General features: G+C 40.7%; 1 protein-coding gene across 2 annotated transcripts in view; it reads left to right on the top strand.

Moving 5' to 3' along the window:
• Positions 1–429: 429 nt before the first annotated feature.
• Ctsc (cathepsin C) overlaps positions 430–13,941 on the top strand; it is a 53,503-nt gene continuing 39,991 nt past the window's right edge. Inside the window, exons 1-4 of one of the 2 annotated variants that reach the window (XM_013014088.1) lie at positions 430–671; positions 2,773–2,918; positions 10,382–10,466; positions 12,334–12,709. In XM_013014088.1, coding sequence (XP_012869542.1) covers positions 503–671; positions 2,773–2,918; positions 10,382–10,466; positions 12,334–12,344 — 411 coding nt within the window. In that variant the 5' untranslated portion in view covers positions 430–502 and the 3' untranslated portion in view covers positions 12,345–12,709. Of the gene's footprint in view, positions 672–2,772; positions 2,919–10,381; positions 10,467–12,333; positions 12,710–13,941 lie in introns of those variants that run through there. The other variant, XM_013014086.1, reaches the window with a different exon arrangement.

Genomic DNA, 13,941 nt, shown 5'->3' with positions numbered 1-13,941 from the left:
GTTCTGAAACTGCTGAGTTTAGCAAGGCAAAACACAGAGCCATTAATGGGGCAACCAAGGGTAAGGAAAGAAGAAAGGCTAGAGAAAAGAGAACCCCATGGTCCCACCATTTCTTCACCAGGAATGTTCTCCACCTCTGCTCTCCCCACCCGATTTATTGTAAGTCAGTCACCTTGGTGGAAAATTTCTCTTAACAGCAGAAGCTGTTCCCAGGTTTTCAGGTTTAGGACCCAGTAGCAGCCAAGTGAAGAGGCCCGAGTGCCCCCTGAGGAGGAGGGGAGGAGGGTGAGGGAACAAGTAGGGGTTAGGGGTCTGTCCCCTTCCGTTCCTTCTCAGCATGCCTCTGCCCTCCCCGCGGAGGCCCCGCCCCCTCAGAGCCCTGCCCCGGCCCCGCCCCGCCCGGGGCTTCCGGGCTCCTGACTACTCCTGCACCCCTAACCCTGAGCCAGTGGAGCCGCGTCTCGCGCGCGTCCTGTGGTCTCGCCTTCCCGGTCCTCCGGCCATGCACCTCTGGTCCCCCGCCTCGCTGGCCATCCTCCTGCTTCTCTGCGGAGCCCGCGCGGTGCGCGGCGACACCCCAGCCAACTGCACCTACCCGGACCTGCTAGGCACCTGGGTCTTCCAGGCGGGCCGCAGCGGAGCCCTGCGCGATGTGAACTGCTCGGCGATCGGTGAGCCGCCGCGCCGCGCGCCTCCCCGCGGCCCGGGCTGCTGGGGGCGTCCCTCGGGTCCCCTGGCGCTCCGTCCCCTCCCGCGCTCCCGCGCGCGCGCTCGGAGCGGCTGGTCACTTCTGACCGCGCTCCCCCGGCCGCCTCGCGGAGGGGCTGCGACTTGCGCGCTCCAGAGCCCTCCCGCGGCCCTCGAGGGGTGGCTTGCCCGCGCGGAGCCGGATGAGAGTCGGGAACTGCAGTCTGTTGATTCTCTCTTCCAGTATGACAAGTTTACTTTCTGTCGGTGAAGGGCACACTCCTGGATGTGGCACGTTTCCTTTTTCTTCTGTGAGGTTGTGAGAAAAGGTCTTTTATGCCGAGTGATTTCGTTTGAACCTAGAAGAATGCTGCTAGTTTTAAATTTTGGGGGTACCGTCTTCCACCTCTTTATGGAAGACTTCCTTAGCCGGGCACCGGTGGCTCACGCCTGCAATCCTAGCTACTCAGGAGACTGATATCTGAGGATCACGGTTCAAAGCCAGCCCGGACAGGAAAGTTCCTGAGACTCTCCAATAAACCACTAGAAAACCGGAAGTGTCGCTGTGGCTCAAGTGGTCGAGCGCTCGCCTTGAGCTGAAGAGCTGAGGGACAGTGCCTAGGCCCAGAGTTCAAGCCCCATAACCAAAAAAAAAAAAAAAACCTCGTTACTTCGGTATATTTGGAAATAGACTGGAATGTACCATGTGCTCTCAGATACCTCGATTAATCCCTACAACAAATAAGCCAGTTCAGATGGGGAGCCAAAACACCACACAGTTTAAAAGCCCTGGTCTACTCCCAGTCTCACAGCCTGTGACTTGCATGGAAAGACTAAAGCCCTCAGCTGTAATTTCCTCATCAGCAGATCAAAGGTTGTCAAGTAATCTGTTTTGACCTGCTTGATAGATTCCAGATCTTTCTATGGTTTTCCACAATCCTAGGCATTGTATACCAATGTTTGCGTTGTCAATCTATTGAGCCTGCAGGTCTGGACAGAAGAGAGGCCTGCATGGACACTGCCTGCCACCTGCACTTTGCCATTTAGATATTAATCTATGAGGAAGGACTGGTAGAGTGTGCAGATCTCCAGATGAGCTCAGCTGGACACTTCTGACAGCCTGTGCCTATAAACCTCTTTTTGATATAAATCCAGTAATTAAAGACACACATGGATGTGAGCCCTCAGTCTCTTAAGAGTTACACATACTGATACCTATCAGCACAGTGACCTTAAGGTTGCTGAGGGCATTATTTAAGTTATTTTTGTACCACTGTATTTTAGGATTCAGATACTGAGTCATGTGGAGAGCCATTTCTTCTCTGACTAGATCATTCCTTTTCTCCTAGACTTAAAAGAGTGTCTTTCTTCTGATATAATAGCAGTCCTGGGGCTTGAACACAGGGTCTGGGTGCTGTCTCTTGAGCTTTTTTGCTCAATGCTACTGCTCTACCACTTGAGCCACAGTTCCACTGCCAGCTTTTTGGTTACTTGCAGGTCAGGGGCTCATGGACTTTCCTTCCTGGACTGGCTTGAAACTGATTCTCATTTGTCAGCCTTCTGCATAGCTAAGATTATAGGTGTGAGCCACAGGCACCTGACTGTCACTAGTCCTTAAAAAAATCCCTGTTTGGGCTTTGATGCCAAGTGCTCTTGAAAGAGCATAAGCTCCTGATTTCAAGCCCCAGCATACATGTATACACACACACACACACACACACACACACAAATCTTATTGTCTTCTGGATTTTTATTTTTCTTCCCATTCATTTAACTTTGAATATCCTCTGTTCCTTATTCTAAAGAAAAAAGAAAAATGTTTATGGGCTTGATTTCAGAGATACCTGCCTGCTGTGCTACTTGACATTTCTCTTTTGCAAAACCATCGCTTGACAGTTTTGTCTGAGAACTTTCCAGAACTGCAGAGGCAGCAAGATGTAATCTGAGTACCTCATAGAACTTGAGACCCAAGTTAGCAGGAAAGATAAACAGCCTTACCAAATAGTAGACATTACTGAAGAGATTTCTTCCTTTCCCCTTGAAATTCAAATAACATTCCTGTTCTCTTACTTTTCTTTTCTGTAGGACCAGTGGAAAAAAAAGTAGTGGTACATCTTAAGAAGTTGGATACCGCATATGATGAACTAGGCAATTCCGGGCATTTTACTATCATTTACAACCAAGGTTTTGAGGTCATCTTGAACGACTACAAGTGGTTTGCCTTCTTTAAGGTTAGTTTATGCTTCCATTGATTTGCTATCTGCAACCTCTTCTGACTAGGAGACTCTAGCATTTTAACTTTAGATTAAGAGGAAAACCCCAATGGAGACTACTTTTTTCCAGAGAATTTAGATAATGTAATTTTACTATTTTAAAAAAAATTTTAAAAAAATTTGTATGTTTAGAAAAGTATTTATGTAAATATATGTGTATGAATAATCTAGTACATCAAGGTTTACATATGGAATTCATATCTGTAATTCTAACTACTTAAGAGGCCTTAGCAGCTTGCTCAGGTAGGGATGGTATCTCCAGGGTCCCAGCAAAAAGCCAGTTGTGGAGGTGTGGCTCATGTATTAGAACACCAGCTTTGATTGAAAAAACCAAGTAAGAGTGCAAAGCCTTGAGTTCAAGCCTCAGCTTGAACTATAGGCAATATACACACCAAAAAAAAAAAAAAAAAACGAAAAAAATTACATTTTGAGAGGCCTGGAGGAATTTCTTAAGTTTGAGAGTATCTGCCCAGCAGATGGGAGGCAGTTCAATCTGAGTTCAATTTCTAGTATCCTAGTACCACCAAAAACAATAATATAAATACGTTTTGATAAGTGTGACAGATTCTCATTTTATTTATTACTGTACCTTTATTTCTAAATGTTGCTTTCAGCATATGGCTTTGTATGGCACCTGTAGAGTAGGTAAGATAATTAATTTTATTTTCTTTAGGTTTACCTGTTCTTTATCATTGCTTCTTGATTCTCACTCTGAGAGCTTGGTTTAATAAGTGCTAGGTAAGTTAACATCATAAACTAAGACTAAAGTATGGAACCCTGGATTTATTATGCTGATAAGTAAAAGATAGATCAGCCTGACCAGCTTATTATTTTTCTTCTCTTGCTAGGAAAGTGCTATTTTTTCATTTTTTGTTCAGGCACACTGCTTTTCATTTTGACATGCTAGAGTTAAATATTTTAGCAGAGATTCCAATCCCTTCCATATATTCTTCTGAAAGAGTTGTACTAAATGGTTCAAGTAACTGATTCTACAGTCTTAAACTAGCTGTTTCTCAAGACACATAGAGTATAAATACAGGCAGACTTTGTCCTGAGGTAGTGTTTACAGTCTTGGGAACTTCTGGCCAGAGTTGACCACTTACAGAGACTGAGGGGAAGATGGGAAGTAAATCTAAATGACAAAAGACAAGCCAGGCGCCAGTGGCTTATGTCTGTTATCCTAGCTACTCAGGAGGCTGAGTAGGAGGATCGAGGTTCAAAGCAGGAGAGTCTGTGAGACTCTTATCTCCAATTAACTACCAGAAAACTTGAAGTGGCACTGTGGCTCAAGTGGTAGAGTGCTAGCCTGGAGCTAAAGAGCTCAGGGACAGTGCCCAGGCCCAGAATTCAAGCCCCACTCCCAACCAAAAAAAAAAAAAAAAAAAGATAAAGCAGCAATGGAGGCCTGAACTCTGGATTGGTTGTGATTTTTCCTATGATTTGTGCTTTGTTGAGAATCAGGGCATATTCCTCCAATTGAGACAATCATATTTCTTAGAATAATGGCTTTCAGTAATTTGTTAAAGACCCCTCTCTTGATCTATCTTCTTGTCTCTCATTTTCTTTCTCTCCCTCCCTCCCTCCCTTCCTTCCTTTCTCCTTCCCTCCCTCCCTTCTTTCCTTCCTTTTTTTTTTCCTTCCTTCCTTTCTTCCTTTTTTTGTACCAGTATTGGGGCTTAAACTCAGCCTGATGCTTTCATTTAGTTTTTCACTCAAGGCTGGCATACTACTACTTGACATATACCTCCACTTCTAACTTACTGGTAATTAATTGGAGATAAGAGTCTCACAGACTTTGCTGTCTAAGCTGGCTTTGAACCATGATCCTCAGATTTCAGCTTCCTGAGTAACTAGGATTCATTGCCTATACTAGTTTAAGATCTGTCTTTATTATGAAAAAAAAAATAAAGGAAAGAGATGGAAAGGAAAATAAGGTCTCTCCTTAGCTGGATCCACTACTCAGCTGGTGGGAATCAGCTTGTGAACATTGCTGTTGATGACCATTCATTCATTCAGGAGAGAGAAGCCTATGCTTGACCAATTGTTAGCTTCTTTTTTTTCCCCCATTCCTGGGAATTAAACCAAGGGCCTTGTACTTTGCTAGGCAAATAATCTACACTCCAGCTGTATACCAGCCCTTTTGCTTCGTTTTTATATTGCTTTTCAGATAGGGTTTCAGAGTATGGTAACTTGATCCCAGCTGTCCTCAAACAGTAATCCTGTCCCTGTCACCTAAATAACTGGGATTACAGATATGCACTCTTAAGAGCACATATGCTCATGCTCTTAACTTTTTTTTTTTTTTAATATCAGGCCTTATGGCTATGGTTTTCCTTTTAAATCCTAACAGTACTTGTATTGTATGTATGGTGGATATATTCTACTTTGACTTGATTTTTGGTTTGTTTTTTCATGAGACTAGGGCTTTGCAGACCTCTTACTAACTCTGTCATATTTCTTCAAAGGCTTTTAGATCACATTGCCTAAAGAAATGGTATACACGGAAAGAGATGTTCAGTTTCTTTTTTTTCAATCTTTTTTTGTGTGCTGGTACTGAGGTTTGACCTCATGGCCTCATGCTTTCACTTGACTTCTTTTTTCAAGGCTAGTGCTCTACCACTTGAACCATACCTACTCTTCTGAGTAGTTAATTGGAGATAAGCGTTTCACTCACTTTTCTGTCCAAGGCTGGCTTTGAACCTTTATCTTTAATTTCATTCCCTGAAGTAGCTAGAATTACAGGCCTGAGTCACCTGTACCCAGCAAGTTACTTAATTTTACTATGTGCCCTGAACCTTGTCCTTGTTGTCTATCATTTTCTTCCTCTTCCTCCATCTCTTAGTTTAGAACACAGCAGACATTTAGTTGGCATTTGTTAGAAGATGAAAATGAATGATGTGAATCTCAATTTGAAAATCAGTTGAATAAATCATGAAGTGGGAAATGGGAAATAATGTATAAATAGATGAATAAGTAATTCACCCACTTGACTTACAGATCTTCTTATTCTTTAGGACTACAAAACTGAGAAAAATGGTAGAGAAATCTTCTCTTCTAAAAACTGATGTCTAATTATAAGAGATATAATAATCAGAAATAGACAAGGTAATTTTTTCTTCAGGGACAGAGGGAATTCCTGGTAGCCCATTGAGGAATTAGAATACTTTGCATTTCTTTTCAAATCAGTGAGAATAGTTTGGTATTCTGTCAAAGCCTAAGAACATTAATCCAGTTAGGTCAAAAGAAAACCAATTTTAAACCATACTGTAGTTCAGCACTTTGAAAGCCAAAGCAGGAGGATTGTTAGTTTGAGATCAGCATGGACTACAGAGCCATTTTGAGACCTGTTTAGACTATGGAGAGGGACCCTGTCTAAAAATTTAAAAAAAGTTAAAAAGATTTAGATTTCTCAGCCATATGTAAGAAAAAAATTATACATGCACATACATATGTGTACATGTGCACAAACACACTAAAACACAGGTAGATGAGTTGGAGATAATTAGTGGGTGATTAGGTAGGTGTTTCTAAAGGACATTGTACCGATGCCTGTTCTCTCTCTAAATAGGAAGAATGTTCTTACCCACCAACTCATCTGATTTTGTTATCAAGTTTTTGAAAAACATTACTAAGATCATGCTATCTTTTCCTGCAGGAAAATCAATCACCCTGGTTAGTAGTTAGGCTTTGTGATAAGGTCAACAATGTCACTGAGTAGAGTAGAATATACTTCAGTAGTATATAAGATTTTTTTTTTCTAGCTAAGTGCTGGTATTTCAGGCCTATAATCCTAGCTACTCAGGAAACTGAGATCTTATGATTGCAGTTACAAGTCAATCCAGGCAGAAAAGTCAGTGAGACTCTTATTTTTAATTAATCAAGAAGAAGACAGAAGTGGAGATGTGGCTCAAGCGCCAATGTGCCAGCCTCGAGTAAAAAAAAGCCAAGTGAGAAGATAAGGCCCTGAGTTCAATCCCTAGTACCAGCATGAAAAATAAAAATAAAGGTAATTATAAATGTTTCTGAAGCATATTTAAATTAAGTTGTTTCAGAGCCACATATTTTGCAAAGCAATAAAATACCATGTTACTTTAGGGAATATGATTGTAAGAGTGATGAGAAAAAGAGTTTAAAAATTGAAGAAAAACTAGGCACTAGTGACTTACACCTGTAACCCTAGAATCTGGCAGAACAATCTTAGAGACCCCATATCTTGAGTGACCCCATCTCTACTTAACCAGAAGAAAGGTAGATTGGTGTAGTTCTAGTGGTGGAGTGCCAGCCAAACAAGCCTGAGTGTAGACCCTAATACAGACAGAAACAAACTAAAAGAAAACGGTTGGATTTCTCAATTTCTGCCGTGACTACCTTCTTCTTCTGCACTGCCTTTCCCTGGAGTGTGCTGCAGGGAAGGAAGCAGACATAGCCTGTTCACCGTCTCCCTTTCAAAAATCTGCAATACCTGTATTACTGCTAGCACTCACTTTATCCAGTTCTCTGCATCAGTGTCCTGAAAGACTATCCCTCTTTTTACATGTTACTTCAAGCAAAATACAAAGCTGGAAGGAGAGAAATCTCAACCTTAAATGTCTTTATGTAGTTAAGTTGGGCAGGAAGCCCAAAGCATATATTTTCAAAAGGATCTTACTCAAGTTCCCCCCCTCCCCATGTTCCCTTATCTGAGGGTTACAGACTGATGAATTCAGAATTTATTCCTAAATTAATTAGGTTTGATTAAGGTTATGTTAAATTGGAAACTTTCTGGAGACATGCTAGCCCAAATAATAGGCTAATTTCTAAGACTATCAGATTTTAATATCATCTGGTGGTACTAGACCATCCCTCTCTAGCAAATTTCCACTTCTTCAAAGTATTTGTGTACTAAAAGTAACCAACTTTTTATAGAGACCAAGCAGAATACTTAATTATGTCTGACTTAGTGATATACATGTGATTTTTCCCCCTTTTTTTATGCTTTTGTGTACTTTGATTTTTTTTTTTTGTTTTCTTTGTCTGTTTTGGCAGTCTTGGGGTTTGGACTCAGGCCCCCACACTCACTAGGCAGAAGCTCCACTATTTGAACCACACTATTAGCCTTTTTTGCTTCAGGTTTTCAGATAGCATTGCATGCTTTTTGCTCTAGCCAGCCTCTCTGTGATCCTCTTATCTAAACCTTCCTCACAGATAGGATTCCAGGTATGTGGCCCAACACTTGTCTCATTTTGTTGAGAGAGGAGCTCACTGTTTTCCCTGGCCTCAAACCTTATTTCTTTCAATCTCTGCTTCCTCAGCTGGGATTATAGGTATGTACTTATTCATTCTTTCTTTTTTTTTTTTGGTTGCGGGGCTTGACCTCTGTGCTCTTCAGCTCAAAGGTGAGCCCTCTACCGTGTGAGTCACAGCACCACTTCCTATTTTCTAGTGGTTTATTGGAGATAAGAATCCCATGGCTTTTCTTGTCTGGGCTGGCTTTGATCCGTGATCTCAGATCTCAGCCTCCTGAGTAGCTAGGATGACAGGCATGAGCCACCAGCACCCGGCTCTTTTTTTTTTTTTTTTGTAATGATAAACATATATGAAACTTCTCTGTACATCACCCTAGACAATCTACTAAATTGTCCAGAGAGAGTCACATGAAAGAAACTATAGCTCCAAATCATCTCTCAGGTTGAATAGGATTTCTAACCTTTACTGGCTCTTATTTTACCTTCTCTGAGGCAGTAACAAAAACTTAGTAGAAAGAGAGCAGTAGAGAAGATCTACAGATTTTACTGTGAAGATTAGGCTTTTCAAAGACTGAAGAAAGTATATAAAATGTCAAGACTCACTGCGGATAAGAATTTATTATTTTATTATTTATTTATTTATGTTTACCAGGCTTGGAGCTTGAACTCTGTACCTGGGAGATGTCCTTGCACTCTTTTGTTGAAGGCTAGCACTCTACCACTTGAGCAGTACCACTTCCAGCTTTTTCTGTGACTAATTAGAGATAAGAGTCTTGCAGACTTTCATGCCCAGGCTGACCAGCACTCAGCATAAGAATTTTATTTGTTAATCAAGGAAATCTTACTGATTTCTAGTTGAGCTCTCTAATCTTAATGTGATTATAAACTAAAGCCACACTACCACGGGTAATGGAATTATAAACTAAAATAACACTACAGGATGCTACTCAAAACCAGAACTATGTGTTTAGAAGCCCTTGCCTGTTTGATATGCAAGTAATTTGTAGTGAATGTATGTATACTTTTTACCAGTGATATCAATCATGTTTCCATAGTAAAGAATTTCACTAAACATTGGTGTCTCAAACCTGTAATTTTTGTTATATAGGGCTGAGATTTTTAGATCCTAGTTCAAAGCACACAAATCCATGGTGCTTTGAGTGAAAAGCTAGGGGTCAGCACACAGGTCTAAGTTCAAGACCAGTACTGGTACATATATCCACACACACACAAAATCAGAAATCCATGCTAGCCTTCATTGCCTTCTGGGCTTACTTTTAAGGTGTAGCTGATTTGAAGCTAGTTGCTGCTGCCTCACACCTATATTCATAGCTACTCAGGAGGAGAAGATCCAGATGATCCAGGTTTTTTTTTTTTTGAGTCCAGTCATGGCGCCTGAACTCTGGGCCTGGACGCAGTCCCTCAGCTTTTCAGCTCAAGGTTAGAGCTCTACCACTTGAGCCACAGCGCCACCTCCGGCTTTATTTATTTTTGCTTATGTGGTGCTGAGGAATCAAACCCAGGGCCTCAGGCATGCAAGGCAAGCACTCTACCACTGAGCCATCTTCCCAGCCCATGATCCAGGTTTGAAGCTAGCTTGAGCAGAATAATCTCAGAGACTACATGTCTAAAATAACTCGCAGAAGACTAGGCTGGAGTCATGACTCAAGTTGTAGAGCACTAGCCAAGTAAGTATGAGACCTTAAGTTCAAGCCCTATAACCTTTCTTCCCCCAAAAAGGTATAATATATTTTAGAAGAATTATTTTAGAGATAAACTTTTAAAAATATGGATTTGATAAGAGCATCAGGATCTCATCTTTGTGTGTGTGTGTGTGTGTGTGTGTGTGTGTGTGTGTGTGTGCCAGTCTAGGGGCTTGAATTCTGAGGTTAGGCGCTATCCTTGGGCTTTTGTGCTTAAATCTAGTACTTTACCACTTGACCCCCCAGCTCCATAGTTTATTGGAAATAAGAGTCTCAGACTTTCCTGACTGGGCTGGTTTTGAACTGTGATCCTCAGATCTCAGCCTCCTGAGTAGCTAGGATTATAGGCATAAGCCACTGATTACTGACAATGTTTTTAAGGGTATTTTACTGGAGGGAAGGTTTCAGAAGTATAACACGTAATACGGCTTTATGTTTTCTTTCTTGATGCTTCATTTCATTGAATCTGTTTACCACTATAAAATCTTTGTAGGATGTTACAGACTTTATCAGTCAGTTGTTCATGCAGCTGGGAAGTGTGGGAATGTATGATTTGCCACATCTGAGGAACACACTGGGTGAGCTCCATTGAAATATTTTTAACTTTGTTATTAAAAGCCAGCTTCTTCTTTGCCTGGTAGCTTATGCAAATCAGTGTTTATTCTTCTGAGAGAAGGAAAGTGGGGAGATGAAGATTTTCTTGAGATTTCTTGCTTGAGCCTGCCTATCTGTTATTTCTAACTTGCCTGCATGGTTTTGTGTGAGTGCTTTCTCCATTCTTGGATGTTCTGTTGGCACACACTGAATCCCAGAGGGATACTTGTAACAGAAATGGAAACATGAACCCAAAAGGGTAAAGGATCACTTTGGGAAAGATTGGCTTCAGTTCATGTAGAGTTCTCAATATAACTGTGCTGTTCCTGTGGCTTCTTTCCTGAAATGCTGCCAGAGGGAGAGACATCGAGGCCACCATATTCCACTTCTGTCTTTCAGTAGAGAAGGTGTTTTTCAAAGGAACTGACATGCTCACCACTCATCCCTGTTGGCCAATACTCGTCCCTTTTAAACAGGCTCCTCCTAGGCAGGCACTAGTGACTCATGCCTGTAGTCCTATCTACTCAGGAGGCTGAGATCTGAGGATCAAGGCTTAAAGCCATCCTGACAAGAAAAGTCTGTGAGATGCTTATTTCTAATCAGCAAAAGGCTAGAAATGGAGATGTGACTCAAATAGTTAACACCAGTCTTGAGAAAAAGACTTTTTAAAAAGATGCTTGAGGCCCTGAGTTCAAGCTCTAGTAAAATAATGATGCTGATGATAATAATCACAATAATAATAACAATAAACAGTTTGCTTCTACTAAGACCTTGGAATGCTGACTGGAAAGAGGAGTATCCTTTTCATGATTCCCATTCTCTTAATTTCTCAGAGTAGATCTGTAAGTGGCTGCTCCCACAGGATCCATATATCCATAAATGTAGATGCCTGAAGTTTTGATTGGCTAAATGGATGATCTAAGAGTCAAGTTGATAGGCATTTTCCCTTCGTTGTGTTTTAAAATAATCTAGTTTCCCCTTTTTTTCTTCCTTATTTCCTTGATTCTTAAGACTTGAAAGTGAGAGGGAATAGAGAACTAGGAAGCAGTGTTGAAAGCAGCAGAGCCTGTGTCAGCACTTTGCAGACACAAGTCTGCCCTCAGTGTGTCATCTGGTGTTCTCAGCTTTCCAGATTATTACAAGCATCAAGCTGCTGGTGAGATAATCCACGTGAGCCAGCTCTGATACTTTTCAATGTTTGGAGGTAGTTGAATACAGAATGCTTTATTTCACAATTTCCCAGAATTTTTAATGTACTGTATGGTGGTAGTTTAAGAGGAAGATAGGATAGGAAACTTCCCCAAAATGAGTTTCACTATTTTTTCCACAAAAAGTAAATGACTATCAGAATGTACTTTGTGAAAATCTGCCTTATACTTTTCTGCTAATTAGAAAGACACACCCACTCCAAGAAAAGGTAAACATGGTATTGGTTCCAGAAATGGTATAAATACTCTGGTATCAGGTTTGATCCAAGCCACACTAAGCCTCCCTTTAGAACTTATAAGAGGCATATAGTACACATCTATGTGGCTGGAATTTAGCCTGTTTTTTTAAGTACACTTCTCATTTATAGTAGCAGTTTTGAGTAACGTTTCCTTTTGGGCACATGTGCTTATGGGTCTTTATAAGTATGTTGACTGCATGCCTGATACATGTTGCTTAAGCATGGAGCTTGAGATTGGCGGCTTTTTTGTGATTGTCTTAGTAACATTTAAGAAAATACCAGGATCTAATATCTGAATGCTGGTATTTAGTTTTGCCTTAACAAAAATTACTATAGTTTTTATTAAGAAGCAGTATGATCCTGGTTGGCTTGTAACCCTAGTTTTTTTTTTTATTGTCTTGTAGTTATTAAATAGAGCATCTCTTGAAGGGCTCTTATAAAACCACAGCCAGCCAAGAATACACTTGGGCTCTAAGAGACAGAACAGCGGGCAGCAGTGGACCTACCCCTAGGACCTAGCCAAAGGCTTTTGTGGCAGCTCCAGTGCCTTCTGGAATCTATCTGCATGTAAAATGCAGATAAGTCCTGATGACCTACCTCCAAGGCAGCTGCCTTCCTGAACATTTCCTTGGAAAGCAATAATCATTATGGAATGTGTCCACCAGAAACTGCACAGGAGAAAGAAGAGGAAGTCTCAGGTGGCTTCATTGTTAAGCTTTTTAATAAAAGGAAAATTATGCAGCACATTAAATTTTCTTATTCTTCTATTTGAATACTCTTGTGTTGAAATATTTTTTGTTTTGTTTTTCTCAAATCTGACAGGATTTGCATTTTTGTTTTGTTTTATTCACAGAATAAAATTAGCTCATAGTTAAATAACTTCTTTGCTTTCTCTGACTACATTATGCCCAGAACCTGTCAGAAAGAGAAATTAAAGTTTGAGGGAAGAAAACAAATTCTTAGATGCACAGGTTAAGTTATTAGTCCTATGGAGAGAAAAAAGGCCTTTTTAGATAAGGCAGCCTGCTAAAGCAATATCATTCTGTCAACTGCATCCTTGTGTACCTACGGCCATAGAGATGGTGTGGTTAATAACTTATTTTGCAAATTAAGCACTAGCCATGCTCAAAGAACTTGATATGCTATCAGTTTTAAAGCCCTATAAAGTAGAAATTACTAATTGCATTTTAACAGATAGGGGAAATTAGTCTCTTACAAATGCATAAGTACTCACAGCTTCTAATTTATATAAAATGCTAGACCTATTCTTCTAGGCCTAAGAACTTCCCTGGAGCTAAAAAGTAAAATAAAACCCATTTCAAAAAGAAGGAAATGGTATTTAGAATCACATTTGGGTAGCTTCCCTGGTGGATTCCAGCCTGTAACCTCATGAATGTTAGTTTAGAATGTTAGAAAATAGACTGCATTGGCATTTGAGTTTGGGGAGGAATTGCCCTTTGAAACTTAGGTTTCCTTACAAAAGAAGTTGCCCACTTTCTGCTTAAATAAGACTTTTTCTATTCAAGAAAAAGAATAGCTTATCTTTCCTCTTGTGATCTTAAAAATTGGGAAGAGAGACTATTTCCTTTTTTGTTTTTGTCCTGTACTGGGGTTTGAACTCAGGACCTCTTGCTGGGCTTGGTCCACTCAAGATTGGTGCTCTACTACTTGAGCCACAGCTCTTTTTGTTGGTTAATATTGGAGACAAGAGTTTCACAGACTTTTCTGAGTGGTTTAGCATTGAACTTAGATCCTCAGATCTCAGCCCCTTGAGTAGCTAGGATTACAGGTGTAAGCCACCAGCACCTAGCAACTGTTTAATTTTAAACTTCAAATTAAGTACAAATCAATTCCTTGCCCATTTGACTTCTCTTAATTATACTGCTCCTTACACTGATGGCTATGTTCTAGCTCTTTCCTCTTTTCCTCTAGTTGGGCTTATTTCCTCGTCACTTGGGTTAGAGCTGATTTAGTAAGCCCAAAATATGAGCCCACTCCTAATATTGTTGTCT

Source organism: Dipodomys ordii, unplaced genomic scaffold (assembly GCF_000151885.1).
Source record: "Dipodomys ordii isolate 6190 unplaced genomic scaffold, Dord_2.0 Scaffold22, whole genome shotgun sequence".
In the NCBI taxonomy this organism is placed as follows: Eukaryota; Metazoa; Chordata; class Mammalia; order Rodentia; family Heteromyidae; genus Dipodomys; species Dipodomys ordii.
The sequence above is the reverse complement of the archived record's forward strand: the minus strand, read 5'-3'. Positions and strand labels throughout refer to the sequence as shown.